General features: G+C 36.1%; 1 protein-coding gene across 2 annotated transcripts; it reads left to right on the top strand.

The window, feature by feature from the left end:
* Window positions 1–140: 140 nt before the first annotated feature.
* Window positions 141–15,800, top strand: ssuh2rs1 (ssu-2 homolog, related sequence 1). Of its 2 annotated transcripts, XM_051116827.1 has the most exons (13): window positions 141–570; window positions 658–713; window positions 4,727–4,831; window positions 6,147–6,219; window positions 6,829–6,958; window positions 10,772–10,832; window positions 10,944–11,065; window positions 11,272–11,334; window positions 11,593–11,675; window positions 12,264–12,356; window positions 14,875–14,980; window positions 15,068–15,175; window positions 15,294–15,800. In XM_051116827.1, the coding sequence occupies exons 1-13, from the start codon at window positions 491–493 to the stop codon at window positions 15,432–15,434; spliced, it is 1,221 nt and encodes a 406-aa protein (XP_050972784.1). In that variant the 5' UTR covers window positions 141–490; the 3' UTR covers window positions 15,435–15,800. The 2 variants fall into 2 exon arrangements, with proteins under 2 accessions (XP_050972784.1, XP_050972785.1); XM_051116828.1 differs by lacking the exons at window positions 141–570; window positions 658–713 and adding an exon at window positions 4,287–4,412.
* Window positions 15,801–21,860: the final 6,060 nt, after the last annotated feature.

Below are 21,860 nucleotides of genomic sequence, written 5' to 3' on the forward strand. Positions count from 1 at the left end.
TCGAATATCATCACTGTATCATGATGCCACCGTAGGCGGCCTTCTGTATATGTTTCCAAAAGTAGCGACTCCTCCCCTCAGCTAAAGTAAAGCGCACTCTCAGTTTCCCTTTCGGACTAATCGTTTTCACATTCACCAGCAAGGGGTTGTTACCGAAGTAGCGTCAGAATGAAACTACGGAGCCCCGAAAGGCCTTTTGCGTTCCCCGGAAAAACACTGCGTAGTTTTCTGGGAGGGACGTGAATACAACATATTTTCCTCATGCTACAACTTTTTTTTAATCAACATGCCACTCTAGCTGTTCCATATCAAGCCCACACAATCACACTCAACTAAACTGAAACTGCGCTCTTTGACACACGCTAAGATTACGAATACAATCACGTTTACTACTTTCTATATACAACGAACACCCGTATAGACTGAGCAACAGCCTATTGTTAACTTCCGTCTCACGTATGTGGGAAATGATTTACAAAATTACAATCACATGATGATTGCATCAAGCGCTGCCATTTCAGGATATCTTACTTCTCACTACGTTTACAATATGGAGAGACCAATTGTGAGGTAAGATTTTTTTTAAAAAAAGTCTTCATAATCGATATCTACATTGTTTGTGTTTCCAAATCTGACTTTATTAAACTTCCTCTTAAGTGACTATGGAACTAACTACGGCACCATTAACCCGAATTATAGTTTACCAGCACCAGGTAAGAGTTTCTTGTCTCAGAATCTCAGATTTCCCCTTGACTACTTTTAAAGTACTAAATTATAATTATTATCATAGTAACCAGAGTTTCTGCTTAACGGTTTTCAAAACAACATAAATGTATCACTTTGTGCACAGTACAGTGAGCAGTATTAACATTAGATAATATTAGAATTCTATTAGAATTTTTTTTCCTTTTTTTTATTAATGCTTGAACAACATGTACAAAAGTGTCAAGGGTGTACACAAAAAATATAACAAGTACTTACATGTATTATAAACATAAGTACATAAACTACACAATAATAAAAAGAACCAACAAATACAATAAATTAAAAAATAAATACAAGAACAAAAAAAAAAAAAAAAAAAAAAAGAAATGACAGGCCTTTCTAAATCATAATAACTTAAATGAATCAAACAAACGTAGAGTTTTTATAGCTTTTTTGTTTGTACTCTCCTTAATAGTACTTCTATAAATATCAAATTCTTTAAGTACCACAGAAAAAAGGTTTCTGATTACTAAATTTACAGCGATGAATATGAAACTTAACAAGTATGATCAAGAGATTGATAATGTAAGCCTCATTTTCCAGCTTCTTGTCATGGCTCAAAAAACCAAATATTACATGTTCATATAGTAAAAAAAAAAAGTTGGACAACACTTTGTCATTTATAAATGTAGAAACCTCCCACCATAGCCTCTTTGTATACTGACAGTGCCAAAAAAATATGAGGTACTGTTTCTGGGTGTGATGTACAAAATGAACAATTTACATCTATTTCTTCAATAAATCTGTTTAAAAAATGCTTAGCAGGGTAAAACTGGTGCAGTATCTTAAATGAAATTTCTTTAATTTTATTTGTAATAAGATATTTATTAGGTAATAGCCAAACTTTCCTCCAATCAATATTTCTGATAAACTTAGACCAATAGAAAATAACACGTGGTTTACTAACAATTTCTTTTTGAAATAATGAACGTATAGCCTTATTATTATTTTTTTCCCTAGATGAAAAACAAATTCTACCACAGAAAGTGTCAATTCGTGTAAAGTAACAAAGCTATTTTCTCAGAGCCAGGGCGTAACCCTTGACGGAGCTGAAAAATATCACGTGATTTCGTCATTTTTTAAACTTATTTATTTATTTTTTCCCCGCTTAGGTCCGGAAAGCAGTTTTCGAGTACAATAAATAAATTATGGAACGGGTATTTTTTTTTTTTTTTTTTCAAATTAGTTGTGTTGTGTTTCTTGTTTCATGTGTCACAGTAATGATCAATCTACGTGTTAGTGATGGGCAAATGACTGTTTCAGGAAAAGATTCATAACTTCGAAAACAGCGCTATCTGGTGGTTAGTAAAAAACAAAGCAGTCAAAAGTCTGTGAAGGAAGCTCCGTCGACTTTCGTTCCAACCAACGGGGTTGAAAGTAACAATGTGCAACTTATATTCAAACTGAAATGATCCTTTCTACATTTTTACAAAATACCTCCTGGTATTAATAGACCACAGTTCTGATTTATAGGCCACAGCAAAAATATATCTCTGTCTACAACTACAATCTTTTTAAATTATGTTTTTCTGAAAAAAAAAAAAAAAAAAAAAAAATACCCGGTACTACCTATTGTGGTAAATGTCCAAAAACAAGGAAGTTTTATAATTCCATATTGTAGAAGCAGCTCCGCCCCATAGTCCATTCAGCACCACCCAATAGCAGCAGCTCTCGGACTCTACTACAGGGCTCTCAAGTGTCACGCATTCACCGTGAGACACACGCATTTCAACCAGTTCACACGCTCTCACGCCACACCTTGTATTTCTCACGCTGAGAAGTAAGGGATCACTTTTCCCGCTATATAATGTTAATGGACGAGGTGCAGGCTTTGCAGAGAGAAGTTTTTTTGCCGAGTTCATAGCTGCCTTGAGAGTTAAATGCCACCTACCAGCCTAGAATTTGCTGTTTTCTGGTATATTACGTGATCCCGCTACAATCACGTTCGTCACTAGGCAACGTAGACGCGCACACAAGGGACAAGGCCAGCGGTGGAATCGTTGCGGGGCTTCCGCTTTCTCTCGCATTGGAAGCGTTTAGTGCAGTTGAGGCGGTGGTCGCGTTGCGGTCATGGAGCGGACGTTGCCATTTGTATTTTTTTTTTTTTTTTCCATTTTACGATTCCTAGACTAAATCAAATCACTTGCCTGTGATCAAAGATAGTGAGAGCTGATGTTGGGAAATATAGCCAAATTCGTGCTAAATTATTAGTTCAATTATTAGTTTAACTAATTGTGGGCTACCTGAAATTAAGGAAAGGACTAGATAATTGGTAAATCTGCTGAAATAGACAGACAAATTCATCCGAATAAAATAAATAGTTTTATATATTTCAAAACACATATGTATCAACATTGTTGGGAAGGTTATTTTGGAAATAGGCTATAGATTAAATTTCCCTATTTAAAATGTAATAAGTAGTGTAACTATTTCAATTGCTTTAGAGTAATGTAACATTACATTTGATTACTTTTCTAAATTTCTAACGAATGTTTTTAATTGTTAATCCTTTTGAAACTTTTAAAGCAGGCAGGTTTAACCTTACAGTAGCACTCAACACTAATTACTGTCAAATTGACAAAATCCTTCATCACTTGAATTAAGATTATAATAATTTAATTTTAAAGCACAGCCAAAGTTAAGGTTAAAGGTTAAATACAGATTTAAAATCATAAGATATAGTTTAATAGCTATGATACCATTTTTAAAATCAAATTGCTTAGCTATGAATGGCATCTAACAATGCCTTGGTGGGGGGAAAACAGTTAATCTTTAAAAATAAAGCATATACATACACCAAAATATGAAATAATTCAGTTATTGAATAAGCATGTGTCCTATTTTGTGTCCCAAACTCCTGAAACATTGGTGTCTCATATTTTAACGCAGTCAATGCAATTTGGGAAATAAATCAATCAAAATATTCACATGTAACCCACTTTGTAATTGATTTTTATAAGTAACTGTAATTTAACTATATTCATTATTTCTCAGTAACTATAACAGATTAATTAAATTTTGTTTTTAATTAAATTACATAATTCCATTGTAACTAGTTACTCTAACTAAGTTCAAGCCCCTACCACTGTCATCAAGGCATCAAAATGTGCAGTAAACACTTGAAATACAAAATGACATTCGTTAGCTGAAATATGTACCCTCTCTCTTTCACAAACACAGACTGATATACATGCTCAAGTTCTGCAATCCTCCTGCATTGAGCACTGCTGTTTTAGTTTGCTCATTTGGGGCCAAATTTCTTTTTACTTTTGATACATTTGCATTTTTGAAATATTTAAAACATTTTATTTTGATGAATTTGACTTTTATCAGATCTACCAGTTGTTATATTTTTTTAATTTGTGCTGGTCAATTATGAACAACAGATACTTGAACTTCTAGCAAAAACTGGAGAGAACTGCGTTGGGCCGAGGGCCGCTGCTGCAAATAGTTATGTATATATATATATAACACATATAATCTCACTCCAAACTTTTTCCAAAACTTGAGAGCCCTGCTACTATACAGTACATTCCTAAACCAAATGTACAGCAGACCTAAGTCCATAGACTTTAACGCGCACACTGCTCGCTATTGACTTCAGGAGTCTTACCAGCAACAAGAATCAGTTCTTCAAGGTCTAAAAAGTAAGTCTGTAACTATTGGTTGGTGAATAACAATTTCAATCGTTTATTTTAGCAGCTGAAAACTAATCATAACTGGCTATTTATAAGCATTGTTTGTTTTTCACTAAGGTATTTGAACACAGGCGGCTGTTGAATGACCAATCATAATCACAATCAATATTTCAGAAGCTGTGCAGTAAATCTATAAAAATGTTTGAATGTATAGACATCTTTGTGGTATTTGAAATGGAATTTTATAAATGGTTACTGTATGTCTTTCTTGGTCCACAACCAGTGGAAAACTTACCTGACCTGTTCCTTTGAATCTCGTTCAGCCATGGCGGCCGCACCTGCGACAAGCACCTACGGACCTTCTGCACCGCCTGCAAATATGTTTGATACATTCCCTGGATATGAGGGAACAGTGGCTGGTGGAGGCGGTAAGCATGCAAGTTATGTCAAACAGGAAAAAAGATCAAGTAAACACTGCAGCATGAGAAAATGCCCTGTGAGCCTCTGGATTCATATCCTGTCGGAAGGATCATGTTTAGGAGTTGAAAGCATAAACATGACCACAAAGTTGTAATTACAAGTGAAAACGTGTTTTTCTTTATATTATTTTCTGAATAGGGGGCATGTTAGTACAAGTTTCATGTACAAAATTCCATAGTATTGTACAATTACCATAGAATGCACTACCAGTCAAAAGTTTTTAATGTTAAGGTTTTTAAAAAATCTCTTCTGCTCACCAAGCCTGCATTTATTTGATCCAAAATACAGCAAAAGTAGTAATATTATGATTTTTATTATTATTATTATTATTTAAAATAACTGCTTTCTATTTGAATATATTTTAAAATGTAATTTATTCCTGTGATCAAAGCTACATTTCCAGCATCATTACTCCAGTCTTTAGTGTCACATGATCAAATCATTCTAATATGATGATTTGCTGTTCAAGAAACATTTATTATTATTATTATTATTATTGTTATTATCATTATTATCAATATCAATATGTACAAAAACAGTTGAGTACAAAGACCAGCATTTATCTGAAATAAAAAGCTTTTGTAACATTATACACTATATAGTACATTTTTCAAAAGCTTGGAGTCAGTATAATTTTAGAAATTAATACTTCTATTTAGCAAGGATGCTTTAAATTGATCAAAAGTGATGATAAAGACATTTATAATGTTACAAAAGATTTCTATTTCAGATAAATGCTGTTCTTCTGAGCTTTATATATTCATCAAAGAAACCTGAAAAAAATCTACTCAGCTGTTTTCAACATCATAATAATAAATGTTTTTTGAGCAGCAAATCAGAATATTAGAATATTTTCTGACGGATCGTGTGTCTGGAGTAATGATGCTAAAAAATCAGCTTTGAAATCACTGGAATAAATTACATTTTTAAATATATTCACATAAAAAACTTTATTTTAAGTACTTTTACGGTTTTTGCTGTACTTTGGATGATGAAATAAATGCAAGCTTGGTGAGCAGAAGAGACTTAAAACTAAAAACATTCATAAATTTAATAATAAAATTTAATAAAAATGTATGTATAAAGGAAATTATGCTTTTAGGATGCATAAAAACACAATGCACATGATCTTAATTCATCATTTTGTAGATGCAGCATTAAAAAATCTTGCTGAATTTCACACGATGGCGATGTACCTTTTCTACACAAGAAATACATAAATTGCTCCCTAGTTTTGTTGCTGACATGTCTCTGTTTTCACAGGTGGGTATCTTCCACCTCCAATGCCTGCACCAATGCCTGTGCCTGAACGGGCCCCCAGCTCACCAGACTGGCAGTAAGAGCTTTTTCTCTATACAAAAAGCACACAATGCACACATTGAATCTTAAACATGCACCTATGATATGCAATCATCATACAAAGATGGGCATTCTTCATTTCTCACAGTTTGGATGTGCTCTTTGTTTTGTTTTTAAACTGGTGTTCTCCAACTAGGGCAGCACGATTAATATAACAAACCCAAAATCACAATATGGCTTACTGCGATTATCAACTCATGATTTTATTAAATATGTGCTGCACTTGTTTTTTAAAAAATTAGAAATTAACTGAATTGGCTTTGACTTCAGTACAGTAAAAAACTGTTTAACTTAGCAAACAAATGTTTTCTTTATCATTTCATCAAACAATATAAATAGCAATGTACTGTAGCTGCTTTTATATTCACCTTGCAGAGGATCATCATATTTTGGAATTTTTAGAAAAAAGTTTGAAAGCTTTATCTGAAATGCATCCTGCTTACTGGCTGCCCTTTGACCTGAAATAGATTGTGTCAGCTTAGTAAAACACCCAAAGAGCATGGAGTTAACAAAAAAAAGTCACAACACACCCTGTTACACATGTGCAAAGGTCACTTACCTATTGATCTTTTCTCTGTGATATCAGTATACCCTCCATCTCAGAGGACCAAGCACGTGAAGCTTTCTCAACATACGTTTCCAGCAAGTGTTGCTATGGTTCTGCCCCCGTCAGAGAGGGAGTCATAACCAGTATGGAGTCCTTTAATACCTACAGGGTGAGACGTACAGTAAATAATCTTGGAAAAAGCATGGATTATTACATCTGCTTAATATTTCTTTTGAGAGAGGTATTGTTTTTCCAATTTTTACGCAAACTAGGATAGGTTTCATTCATACTGTACGCCAGTTTCAAACACTTGACTCATGCCGTGAAATAAAAATAAGTTATAATGTTCTCTTTTGTTGGACAACAAGTTTAGAAAGGCTTATCATTGCATTTCATTAGAAGGGAAGATGCTCTGCAAGTGTTGCTTTTTCAAATATAAATAGGGCGGCATTTCCTCCTCTCAGCACATGAAATCATGGGCATACACACAACAAATTTTGAGAGAAATAAAACAAGGAAATTAATTATTCACAAGTGCGCACTGAACCGTGGATGTCGTACCGAACGGTTTGATATTATATTGAGTATTATGACATCCCTAGTAGCAACTAGAGTTTTTTAGACATAATTTAAGGCCTGGGTTTACCAACACGGGATCCTGCCAAGGATTCTCTAGCCCATTTTAGTCTATGAGGTTCCGATCTCCACAGTGTTTGGCTTCGAGAGGAGGATCAGCAGGTTCTTATAGAAATGGGCTGGACTAAGCCTAAGCAGCAAAACAACAAGCTGAAACTCCCTATCACCAGCCTGAATGAAGAAATCATGATGACCCACTCTAGGGAGGTCCTGCAATACAAGGAGTCCCGTGAGCTGAAAGTCTATCAGGCAGGAGGAAATGGACGAAGGATAGGGTGTAGCAGCTCCAGAATGAGGTCAGATGACAGCTTGAGGAAGTGCAATACAAGCTATCAGGATGATTTGGATGCGGCAGCAGAGAGCCTGGACAAGGTGGGAATAAGTAGTAGAACGTAAAGTTACTTGGGCTGAGGAAATCTGCATAGAATAAAATTAGTTCACTTCCAGAATAAAAGTTTCTTGATAGTTTACTCACCCATATGTCATCCAAAATGTTCATGTCTTTCTTCAGTCGATGTTCATGTCTTTCTTCAGTTGAAGGTTTTTAAGGAAAACATTCCAGGATTTTTCTCCATATAGTGGACTTCAATTGTGGCCAGCATGTTGAAGGTCCAAATTGCAGTTTCAGTGCAGCTTCAAAGGGCTCTACACGATCCCAGCTGAGGAATAAAGGACTTATCTGGCAAAAAGATCAGTCATTTTCTAAAAAAAATTAAATGATATGCTTTTTAAAGAAGTCCACTTCCAGAACAAGAATTCACAAATAATGTACTCACCTCCTTGTCATCCAAGATGTTCATGTCTTTCTGTCTTCAGTCGCGAAGAAATCATGGTTTTTGAGGAAAACATTTCAGGAATTTTCTCAGTATAATGGACTTCATTGGTGCCCCGATTGTGAACTTCCAAAATGTAGTTTAAATGCAGCTTCAAAGGCTCTAAACGATCCCAGCCGAGGGAGAAGGGTCTTATCTAGCGAAACGATCGCTCATTTTTTTCAGAAAATAACATTTTTTATACTTTCTAAGCACAAAAGCTTATGTAGCACAGGCTCTGGGATGCACGTTCACGACGCTACATACTATTGAATCACGTCGAATAGTCACGCGGAACTACAGACCCAGTGTTTACAAAGCTAACGCGCAAAGACTAAGGAAGTGCAAGTAAGTCAAACACTGTTTACAAACAAAAAGGTACAACGATGTCCTCCTCTCAAGTTGTAGGAGAAAATAAGATGGAGTTTTTCGCCATACTCAGTACACAGACGATAAACTTAGACATGATTCGTAGTAGTGATGGGAAGTTCGGATCATTTTACTGACTCGGACCTTCGAGTCTCGTTCAGCAAAATGTACGAATCATTTCGAGTCACTTTGTCCATTTTAGCATAATATAATTAAAATGTTACGTGTTACTTCCCTAACACATCTACTGCTTACACAAACGTTGATCACACTACAAACAAGACAAAACTATAATGCTATAAGAAACAGAAAAGATTCATTCATTGTTTACCTGGGTCTTTAGTCTATGATTAGCTCACCTCACCTCTTATCTGACAAGTTTTCAGGTTTGAGTCGTTCGAGTCTTCGAAAAACCTGAAGACTCGAAACAGGTGAACTAATTCCAGTACAGAACCTAATGGGATGTTGTGTATGCGCGACTGAACGATTCACTCCCCGAAACGACTCGTTCTTGCAGAGTCACATTAAAGATTCGTTCAAAATGAATGAATCGTTCAAGAACGACCCATCAATAATTCGTAGCATTGTGGACGCGCATCCCAGAGCTTGTGCTACACGAGCTTTTGTGCTTAGAAAGTATAAAAAATTGTATTTTCCAAAAAAAATTACTGATTGTTTCGCTAGATAAGACCCTTCTTCCTCGGCTGGGATTGTTTAGAGCCTTTAAAGGTGCATTTAAACTACATTTTGGAAGTTCAAAATCGGGGCACCAATCAAGTCCATTATATGGAGAAAAATCCTGAAAAGGTTTCTTCAAAAACCATAATTTCTTTATGACTGAAGACAGAAAGACACGAACATCTTGGATGGCAAAGGGGTGAGTACATTATTTGTAAATTGCTGTTCTGGAAGTGGACGACAACTTTAACCACAGATGCACGCCTTGCATTAGCTTGACCTCATGCATTATGAAATCACACACACACACACACACATGACGTAGGTGGAAGTACGACCCAGTGTTTACAAACTGAACGTGCAGTGAAAGTCAAACGCCCTTTACAAAAAAAAGTAAAACGATGTCGGACGGTTTTGAAGCTGGAAGAAAAAATTGAGTTTTTCGCCCTACCCTACCTTTTTGAACCGATGTACACAGACAAAGAACTAACCACATGCGACCTTCCCAACATGAAGACATGCATTGCAGAGCTAGTGCAAGATGAGCATTTGTGGTTAAAAAGTATATAATTTTTTTTTTTTTTTTTTTAAGAAAATGTCCTGTCATTTCGCTAGATAAGACCCTTATTTCTCATCTGGGATCACCTAGAGTCCTATGAAGCTGCAGTGAAACTGCAGTTTGGACCTTTAACTATTGACCAAGTGGAGAAAAATCCTGGAATGTTTTCCTTAAAAACCTTTTTTTTAACTGAAGAAAGAAAGACATGGGGTGAGTAAATTATCAGGACATTTTTATTCTGGAAGTGATCTAATCCTTTAATCCAGGCTGTCTATGAAGTACTACCAAGCATGTCCAATTTGTTCTCCTGGGGGAAGGCAGAGTCACCAGCTTGCCCTCTTTGCCTGAAGAGAGGGACCTTGGATCACATCCTCAGCAGCTGTCCAAGAGCCTTGAGTGAGGGGTGCTATTATTGGCATCAGGACAAAGTTCTGAAGGCCGTAGCAAATATTATCTCCAGCAGGAGCTGTTGCCATAACATTGCAAAGGCCAGACATGGTGCTAATCTCAAAAGCCTCCAAGCAGATTGTCTCTTAGAACTCTCAGTCCCCTGGAAGAATTGTATCAAGGAGGCCAATGAGAGAAAGAGATCTATGAGAGCTGGTAGAATAGTTCTGATAAAAATGGCTGGAAAGCAAGGGATGGGATCGGTGGGATGTAGAGGGTTTGCAGCTTAGTCTCTCCGCAGAATCTACAACATGCTGGACATCAGAGGGACCAGTCGACAGAGGAGCATTAAGTCGGTCACGGAGGCAGCAGAGGTTGCTTTAGGGAGGCTTTGGATCAGGAGAGGAGAACTGTGGGTGGGGAAGGGCTACCTGGGTTGCTTGGGCAAGAATGTCTTTTTGTTGACAGACTCAGAAAACCTGATGACCCAAGAACTAAATGTTGTTTTTGATGTGTCTGCTTATTCTCCTTCTCTTCTCAGTATCGTTTGGAGACATTCTTGGAGTCCAGATCCACTGAATGGAGTCAGGAGCCTTACGCAGGTACCCCAGATAGGGCATGTTTATACTTTATACTGTCTTTTTCTTGGCCACATCTCAGAAAAGTTGATATTGTTGCGTTTAATGTGGAATAAAAATCAAATACAATTTCAGGTCAGGCTGTGGATGCTGGTGTTCAGCCTGCTCCAGGTCCATGGCTGATTGCAGCTCAAACTCCGGCCTTCTTTCAAGAACATAAGCAGACCATTAAAGTGCCTTATACTTCCTCAGTCAAGGTTTGACTTTTAACCATATGATCCACAAAAAAAACCCTATGGGAAAAATGAATGGGACAAAGAAATGTGTCTGGATTTGAGGCCACTGAAAAGTGTTTTACACTCTAATGTACAAATGCTTCTTGGTTTCCTGCTGCATGCCAGTAATGGTTATGTTCAGTAAGTCAGAATATACTTTAGAGCATCATATTCTGTTTTTACCCTAGAACTGTCACACATGTCTGGGAACGGGAAGACGCCCCTGTACCACCTGTTCTGGAGCTGGAAACGTAAGTAAATTTTGACTAGCCCAGACCGAACCGGCTGCATACTGGGCATTTCATTGTTCCCAAAGCTTTTTTTCTCAGAGGAGAATATGGCACTTGTATTGAGTAAAGGTATTTCTTTGTGTAGTGTCTGGAGAAGAATTCAAGTTGAATTGTATTGGAAATGAGCAAACAAGCCACAGAATGTTCTTCATTAAGTTTGTATGACATAAAATACTCTAATATATGAACTATTTGTCCTCTATTGTTGTCCATGTGCAGAAACCCTGTTGGGTGTGTAATGGTTCTGGTTACCGTCATTCTGATGACCGTTGCACGCACTGCAATGGGCGCGGACGTGAAAAGTAAGTCCTTCGTAGCTGTATCTCTGCTGAAAAAACAAAATTTGTAATGGTTTTACTGGTTATAATGGGACTTGTATTGGTTTTAATGGAAACTGTAATGGATCCTTTTGGTTTCTACTTGTAATTGGTCACCTCTATTGGTGGCTTGTTAAAACCAATAAATCCTAATGGAATATGTCTCAAAACACACTACAGAAAACCATTTTTAATGGTTAAAAGTTGATGGTTTGTAATTTTTGTAATGGTATTTGTAGTGGAAACCATTAGAATTTTCTGTGATGGTTCTATTGTTTTTTATTTTTCAGCAGGATAATGAGACATTTCATTAAAAGAGGTTTCCCTCTAAAAAAAAAAAGTGCTTTTTTTTTTAAATATCAGAAATTACTTACTTTGCTTATTGTATATTTAATTTATGTCTTTTATTTTTATTTTTTAAATTGATTTTAATTAAATTATCATTTTTAATTTGATTTTATTGTATTTTATATTTACTTTATATTTAAATTTAATTTAATTATTATATGAATTCCTGCAGGGGCCCTAGTGGTTTGGTATTTTCAGAGTTTTGACCCATCTGTTGTCTTTCAGCTGTAGTTCATGTAGCGGCAACGGCTTTTGCCAGTGTGACACCTGCCGTGGAAAGAGACAGCTGCTCGTCTTCATCAACCTCACTGTTAAATGGTATGATCTACATGAGCATAGCTATTACTATATTAAACATCTTCTCAGTCACTGTTTGTGCTACAGACATGAATCCTGCAGTTCATTAAGGAGAGGTATGCTGTAACTAGGGCTGTCACAATTATGAAATTTGTCTGATGATTAATTGTCTAAGAAATAATTGTGATTATGTCAATTAATTGTCTGGTTTAGGGCATTGACGATTATGGTGATTAATTGTCTGTTTTAAGGCTTTGACATACATTTTTTATGCACTTTGTTCAGTAAATTGTTAAAAAGGATAGTGATTAGGGACAAAATAACATTGAAACATTTCTTAAGACCAGAGTTACCTTCAGAAACACATTCATATAAACCCCCACACCAATATTTAGATTGTCCGTACAGTATTTTTGCTATTGCGTCTATTCTGTCCTCTCTGTGACTGTTCTGGCCTCATACACACTGCAGCTAAATTTGGTTGTCAGTTCACCCTTTACTCCTTAATAGCGTTCTGTACAAACATAATTCAGTGAAATACAGGGGTGACAACCGCATTCGACAAACCCATTACCTTCCGAAAAATACAGGATACGTTAGTGACTGACAACCGCCTTTACAGAAATGCTATGCAGTGAAAAGCCCTGCGTTTCAGCCCGAGCCCGACGGGCCCTAACTTTTTTATGACCCTAGGGCCGGGCTTTGGGCAAATTTTCACGCCATAGTTCAATAGCAAAACCACACTGAACAACTAGTTGTTGATGAGGTTTTTAACATGCATAGATGTGTCTCTCTTCTGTAGTATGTGTGGTGAATCACAGGGAAAGCAGTACCAGCAGTGTTGTGAAGGTTACTTTGAAAATGTAACAGGTTACAGATTTAGTAGAAGTTACTCTATTTAAAATGCAATAAGTAGTGTAACTTTTCAATTACTTTATTAAAGTAATGTAACTTATGACATTTGATTACTAATATTTTTAACTGTTAATCATTTTAAAACATTTCAAACATTTCAGAGTTAACCTTACAGTAGCACTCAACACTGATTACTGTCAGATTTTTATCGTTTTAATTAAGATTATAATAAGTAGGGGAAAATATACATCTTTATTTTGCAATAACAACTGGCTGGATGTACATTATCCCACAAGGCTGCTTGCCACAAAAGTAAATAATTAGACAAAAAACATTGATCTGAATTAAAATATCTGAACACAAAGCTCATGAAGAAATCAGTTGCTAGCAAGTAGCAAGTTGACAGAATTAAGAAATTGTACACATAATATTGTATTGAGTTTTAATACCTTATTAACTAACCAAATGCAAAGCTTCCACAGAGAAAAACGAACACGCGTATAGCGCTAACTTAAGTTGCCCGGATGAGTCATTAGCTTTTACCAGTTGTTATCAGGGAATAACATACCTTGGAATATCATGACTGATCAATCAGAATCAAGCATTCCACAGAGCCGTGTTATAATTTAATTTAAAGCACAGCCACACAAATTCAGATTTTACACTTATTTTTCACTTATTTACTTTGAGATCCTTCTGAGGTTAAATACAGATTTGAAATCATAACAAGAAATAGTTTAATAGCTATGATACTGGTTTTGAAATCAAATGTTTGCATAGTTAGGACAGGAAACACTGGCATCTAACAATGCCTTGGAAAAAAAAAAACACAGTTAATCTTAAAAAAATAAAGTATATGCATAAATCCAAATAGGAAATAAAACAGTTAAGAATAAGCATTTGTGTGCTATTTGTGTCCTAAACTCCTGAAACACTGGTGTCTCATTTTAGAGCAATCAATGCAATTTTGGAAAAGTCAATTAAATCTGTGTGTGGGTGTGTGTGGAAAAAAAAAAAAAAAATGTAACCCCCTTTGTAATCATTAACATTTTCAAAAGTAACTAATTTAATTACACATTTTTTTTCTCAGTAACTGCAACTAATTACAGTTACATTTATTTTGTAATTAAATTACGTAATTCCGTTACATGTAACTAGTTACTCCCCAACACTGAGTACCAGAGCAACAGGAGCCTTGACTCGCTCGTGTTGCCAGATCTTGGTAGAAACCATAAAAAAACAGTAAATCCAAATGCTTTATGCTAAAATTAAGACCAAAATATAGTGACTCATTCCTGCTTAGTTTGATAGCTGCATAAACCCGATCGCTGTTTCAGCTGAACTTAAACAATAAGTCCAAAAGCGCTTGTAATGAGTGATCATGGCAACACAGAAAGCATGTACAAACATAAACAAAACACAATGAATCTGTGCGCAATAATCGCGGTTGTCTGAATTGACTGCGGTTGGATGAAATAACCGCGATCAGAAGGTTTAATAATCGCGACAGGCCTAGCTGTAACGTTTCTAAACAATCATACTTACAGATTTACACTGAAGTCATTCTTTGCACAAGAAAGAACCATTTACAGTTTCTTTGAAATGAAAAGAAATCAAGTCATTATTATTGATTATTTCATGATATTCATAAGTCTTTCAAAATGGACTGTCTTAACTATTTTAGGAGCACTGAGAAGGATGATTTCATAGCACAAGATTCCAGTGGTCTGAGAGTGGAAAATCTGGGGAAGGTTTCAGGGAAGGAGCTCTACAAAGATGCCCAGTATATGGTAAGTACAGACCGTACATATAGTGAGAGTTAAAAAGAAACTTGATGATATTAGCAAGTTCATCAGATGGTTGTATGTTTACTGTAGGTCTATCCAGTGAGGGGCTTTCCTGATGTTGCTGTTGCACAAGCTTCTGAGCGCTTAGTCGGAGACCATCAGGTGAAATACGCCCAAACATCTCGCATATTACAACAGGTAATCTTTGTGTTTATGTGCTTCCAGACCATTTTATATTGTAATTTTTTATCACTTGATTATTATCATTCCTAACTACTTAATCTTAAATTTGTCATTCTGTAATTTAATTTTTCAGAGGCAGACGATTGAGCTCATTCCCATAACCAAAGTGAACTACATGTGGAAAGGAAAGTCTTATGTTTACTATGTGTTTGGAAATGAGTTTAAAGTGAACGCTGATGACTATCCCGACACCTGCTGCTGTTCTGTGATGTAACATCAAATACACCTGACCTTACAGTATAATATAAATGCTATATATCCATTAAGATGAGCAAATATACTGTGTATTTTGCCTGTACAGCCCACAATCATGACATCTGTAGCTAACAGATGACAAAAGACAAAACACAACATGTCTGAATGGGGCATTGTTTATGCAGCTTAATGTATGTAACATTTTACGTGTAACCTCACTCAATATAACCAAATGTGAATTACTAGACCTCTTATAGATTAATGCACTTTTCAGAAGACCTAACTATTGAAGCATATGCAGTTAAGTCTGTAGTAAATCTATAAACAAAAACAATGTATTATGAAAAAGAAAAGGTCAAAATAAACTGTGAGTTTTGAGAAAGGACCTCTTTTTTTCATTTTATTTGTATTTTCTTTCAATGAGGGTGCTTGGCAACTAAATGGTGTCACAACACACAGTTCATCACAGCCTTCTGCATATGTGCATGTAACTGCACGTCATCTCTAAGAAGAAACAAATGGGCTCAAGATCATCCAGATCGGACCATGGATGATTGGAAAAAGGTGGCCTGGTCTTACGAATCAAGATTCCTGGTGCATAACAAGCAATGTCTGACCTTGAAACTATAGTTCTCTCCTTAAATACATAGAGTGCAAGCAACAGATTAGTAAATTAATCCAAAATTCACATAAAGCTTATGGATATAATTATAATACAAGTCAGACGCTGAAGTGAGTTGATGTTTTTGTCACTGTTCTGAGGAAGATGTCATTCACTTGTTTTGCCAATGTACATCCAGTCTTATTTTGTAAGTGACTTCTTTCAGTTTTAAATATGTTTTCTTTGGATTGTTTTACTTGAATTAGAATATAGGAAAATATAATTAATTTGTGTTGCATTCTAGCTAAATTTCACACATAAACAAAACTCTGGCTCGAAACCTCTCTTTATTCAAAGTTGATTAGACAAGGACTGTATTTGAAAAACTATCTAAAATTCAGTTAAATCTAAAGCAGTGAAAACTGCATCTCTATTCAAACTATGTTGCCCCTTAAAGTTTGGATCTGAATCAAGATTCACGAACCCGCTCAGATCGCGTTAAGATGATTCACGAACCTGCATCAAAGTCCCGATCGAAATCATATGATCCGTGCTTCGTAGTCCCGATCTAACTAATGATTCGCAAAATGATTCACAAATCCGCTTGTTCGTCTTCGGAACACAATTTAAGACATTTTGAAAGAAAATCGGAAGGCTTGTGATTGTCCCAAGCCCTTCATACGTTTCTAGGCCTTGACTTTGTTCTTTACTTGGCAGTCAATGGGACAGTCACAAGTAGAGGTCGACCAATGTATGAGTTTTGCCGATTAATCGGCACCGATAGTTGATTGGCGGAACTATCGGTTATTGGCAAAAATCCATGCCAATAGTTTTTTCCAGGTTGGGTCCGTTGCTGGAGCGGCTGAGAAGGTCGTCATTATACAGCAAAGTCCCTATAGTCTTTGTTATACAGCAGGAGAGCGGCCTCTAGTGGTGGAAATCACTGACAGCACGTGCCTTTTGTTTAGACATTTCAAAGACAGATTTAAAACATCGACAACCAAGCGGTGTGTACAGTATACTGTAGTGCATGTTTTCATGTAATTACTAAGCGATGAATTTGTTGACTAGATGCTGCATTAGTGGAGAAAGGACAGCAGTATACTTTTGCCCGTTTGGTGATCAAATAAAGTCTTGTAGACGCCGCTTGAATCGAATGCAACGCGTCCAGTGTGTGTGATACCGGATAGCTGCGAGTTCTTCTAGACACTGCGCTGCACTTTTGCCCATTGTGTGACTAACATATTTGTATATTTTGATTAGATAACCACATATGTTCTAGAATAGAAGCAGTTAAATAGTGAAAGTACACAATATCCATATGTATGCAATTTCAATACTGTGGCCTTTGTGTAGATATTTAAAGATAGTCATCTTCAGCTTGATTGTTGATGTAATGGTCACACTTTACAATATGAGTCCATTTGTAACATTAAGATTAATAAAAGCTGTAGACTAGAAGTATTGTTACAGTATTGTTATTACTTTCCGCATTTACTGATATATTTTAAAAATTTGAGTTGCTTTTGTTAACATTAATGACAAATAAACTAACTGTAATGATTAATATATAATCAATATTAATATTTTTGTTAATTTACAAAGTATGGTTCAGTAGGCTACTTTTTTTTTTTAAATAGTAGAGCACTATTTATTTTCCATTCAGTAATCGGTATCAGCCAGTGTGGTCCAAATTATTTATCACTATCGGTAAAATCCAATATCGGTCGACCTCTAGTCACAAGCTTCCCAGTTTTCATTGAAAATATCTTAAATTGTGTTCCGAAGATGAACAAAGCTTTTAGGGGTTTGGGAAGACATGGAGGTATGTGATTAATGACAAAATTTTCATTTTGGGGTGGAGTAACCCTTTAATCAATCAGGGGTGCGTTTCCCAAAAGCATCATTAGCCAACTATGGTCGCAAGTTCCGTCGTTACCAACATAGTTCAACGATTCGGTGTTTCCCAAAACCATAGTTCAAATGAACATTCCCAAACAGCGTCACAAACTTACGTGGTTGGAACTACAACTCTCGACCTGTGGTTAAAAACATAGTTCCTTGTTAGTAAGACATATCGGCTCAATAAATTATGCTCTTGGGCACAATAAGCAAGCTAACATGCAGTACAATCTATATCTTTCACTCTATCTAAATACAAATGCCTTTTTTAATTTATGTATTTTTAAGCTTCCTCTGTAAGCGACGTATTTGAATAGTGCGTGTGCGCATAAATGCCTAAGGAAACCCCGGAGTATGACGTAAGGGAACCTGGGATGAATCAAACATCAAATAAAGCGAAATGACATGAAACAAAAAAATAGTAAATTAATCATCAGGTGCCATGTTTAATATATTTTAGAGATCTCTAATAAGTTAAATAGCATAAATTATTACTCGGTGACGTCATTAACAACGGCCCTACATTGTTGAACTGATGTGGTTCAAACGAGGGAGATGTGACCGTGTTCGGGAAACAGTCGTGACTAGCTAGTTCGTTTCCATAACAATGCATCATACTATGGAGTACTTCATCCATGTTTACATGACACTGTCAGTACTGCTACTGGGTTAGCTCGCTAGTTTTATGACATTAAAGGGTTACTCCACCCCAAAATGAAAATTTTGTCATTAATCACTTACCCCCATGTCATTCCAAACCCGTAAAAGCGTCGTTCGTCTTCGGAACACAATATAAGATATTTTGGATGAAAACCAGGAGGTTTGTAACTGTCCATTGAATGGCAAGTAAATACCACTTAATATCTTAAATTGTGTTCCGAAGATGAATGAAGCTTTTATGGGTTTGGAACGACATGGGGGTAAGTGATTAATGAGAAAATTATCATTTTGGGGTAAAGTAACCCTTTAACTGAAATAAGCAAAAAAATACAAATAAAATATCCATATTTCCATTTCAGAGATAACAGCCAACACAAATCTACAAACATATTCCGGTGAGGTAACCGGTTTACGGCTAACTAGTGAAAAACTCCACTAATATGTCATGGCCATTACCAATGCCTCCTCCAAATTTACCTGACATGAACCCAATTGAAAAGCGGGTCTGCACTACATCACAACCACTCCGCAGTGTACGGCAATGTACTGGAGGACCTGCTGTTGACATTATGGTATCGGATACCCCAGAAGACCTATCACCACTTTGTCAAATAAACGCCTTACCGTGTGTCTGCTGTTTTGTGGGCTAAAAGACCAGTTCACCTGCTTATTGTGGACTGTCTCAAAACAGTTTAATTTGGACGTTACATAACGTTTCATTTTTTTTTTTTTTTTTGCCTCGATCTCTACTTTTTTGGTGTGTTGCAGCCTTCAAAATCAATATTTGCTCATATTTACAAAATACTTTTAAGTTGGTCAGTGAGAACATTGAAAACATTGGATATGACACTACACTACGCAGAATACAATATAAATACCGTGGAACATGAACTTCAGTGCAGACATATGAGACCCTGGACCACAAAACCAGTCATAAGGGTCAAGGAAATTGTTTGAAATTGAGATTTATACATCATCTGAAAGCTGAATAGCTGAAAATCTTTTCATTGATGTATGGTTTGCTGGGATATGACAATATTTGGCCAAGATACAATGATTTGAAAATCTGGAGGGTGCAAAAAAATAAAAATAAATAAATAAATAAAAACACCTTTAAAGTTGTTCAGATGAAGTTTTAGCAATGCATATTACTAATTGAAAATTGAGTTTTGATTACTGTAGGAAATGTACAAAATATCTTCATGGAACATGATCTTTGCTTAGTATCCTAAAGAAAAATCATTTTGACATTTTGAAAGTTTCAGGGAATTACTATCTGAAACCATCATTGTTCTATGGAACTGGAATTCTTCATAACTGTACTATGCCCACATTTGTGTAACACTTGTCATGACTAGCCTACTTCACTGAAGCGGACAGGATTTCTCAATTAACAACTGTATTATACAATTATCCACCCACTCCTTCATTCAGCACCATCCAATAGCAGCTCTCCTATATAAATTTAAAAGTTCCTAAACCAAAAATACAGTAAACTACATCCATAGGCATTAGAGCGCACACTGCTCACCACTGACTTCACTATAGACTAACCACATGTGTCACGGATCCACGTGACTTCTATCTGGATGTGTTGACCTTGTGACCCTCTAATGACCTAGGGTTGATGGATTTACCAGGTGTCGCGTCAACGTATGACTTAGGGGTAGTGAAATATGGTGTATGTGCGTGACCGTCCGGTGACGGGTTACAGAAATACGGCGTATGTGCGTGACCGTCCGGCGACAGGAGACGAATGAAGCTCTCTGAGGAATGCTTTGGAGATTTTATAGTCTGGCCCCCACATCCGTTGCGGGGCGGGCATCCTTTGGGGGATCAGGTTGCATTCCAAGGTTCACTTGCATTTTTGGTCAATCTCATTCTCTATAGAAAACAAAAAATGAACCACGACAGAATAAGTAAACAATAGTACCGGTACATATCATAATAAACATATAATAATAAAGACTTTAAATAATAAAAATAAAGACTTTAAATAATAATAATGACTTTAAATAAATAATAATAATAATGAAATTAAAAAAAAAAAAAAAAAGATAAAATTCCCCCTTACCTTTTTCAGTGAGAAAGGATCCATAATTAAAATGAGAGATGAAAAAGATAAAACTTTCTCTCTCCCTGTTTCTCTGTGTTTGAGTGTGTGAGGCCAATTCTCTGTCTCTCTCTCTCTCTCTCTAACCCCTTACTCTCACTTACTCCCAGCCTGCGTTTGTGAGTGAGGCCCCCATTCTCTGTCTCTCTCTCTCTCTCTCTCTCTTTTCTCTCGCTCTCTCTCTCTCTCCTCTGTATGGACAATGCTAGGAAAAGAAGAAAGATGAGCAGAATAAATAAAGAATTTTTACAGGTTTTGAGTGAACGTTGTATGTGAAAGTACCCGTACATATAATTTGATGAAAAATGCTTTTCAATAATGTAATAATAATAATAATAATAATAATAACTGAAATTAAACATAAGACCATCAATACAGAAAATGAATAAAATGATCTTTTATATTTACCTCTTTGTGCCAGATAGTTGTTGAGAGGTTTGCAAAAACCTAAACACTTTTTAAAAAACTCTCTATTCTATCTCTATTACCCCCAAAGCTTTCACAACCGCCTGAGTGTGCTTCTGTGTGAGCGTGCATCTGTTTGTATGTATGTGTGTCCTGTCATTTTCGCAGGCCCTCCAAATTTGTTCTTCTGTTACAGGATACGCTTGTTTTAAGAAATCTGCGGAATTCCATACGATGTGACCATTTGGGTCTTTTCCCAAGCAATCGATAGGCGATTCGTCATTATTATGACCTCACCTCTAACCCTCTTTCACTCTCTATTTCCCCTTGTCCTCACTTTCACCACAGCCTGCACGTGTGCGTGAGGCCCCATCCTCTCTCTCTCTCTCTCTCCCCCTTACTCTAGCTCTCTCCCCCCACCAACGTAAAGGTTTAAATGTATGATAAAAGAATTAAAGAAAATAATATTCTTAAAATTAAAAAAGACTTTTATTAAACTGTCACCCGCCTGCTCAGCTGGGACGCCTAAGTTTACTTCACCATATTACAAATATATCCTAATCTAATCATGACAAAATTGTATATCGTTGGAAAGGTCTAAGACTCCTAAATAGATATTTGGCCACTGTTTGGGCTACAAATGATGTAGGAAAAGTAATAGTACAAAAATCAAAAATCTACATCATAACAGGAGTTCTGACCTTTGTCACAAAAAAGACTTTCTTTGCAGGCTTTTTCCCTATAATGTTTTAGAAATTGTAAGA

Source organism: Labeo rohita, chromosome 8 (assembly GCF_022985175.1).
Source record: "Labeo rohita strain BAU-BD-2019 chromosome 8, IGBB_LRoh.1.0, whole genome shotgun sequence".
Classification (NCBI taxonomy): domain Eukaryota; kingdom Metazoa; phylum Chordata; class Actinopteri; order Cypriniformes; family Cyprinidae; genus Labeo; species Labeo rohita.

Coding starts and splice junctions, on each gene's coding strand:
- ssuh2rs1 (XM_051116827.1), top strand. CDS start 491: ATGATGATTGCATCAAGCGCTGCCATTTCAGGATATCTTACTTCTCAC. Junction 10,833..10,943: donor GAGTCAGGAGCCTTACGCAG/GTACCCCAGATA, acceptor ATACAATTTCAG/GTCAGGCTGTGGATGCTGGT. Junction 11,066..11,271: donor CTTATACTTCCTCAGTCAAG/GTTTGACTTTTA, acceptor TTTTTACCCTAG/AACTGTCACACATGTCTGGG.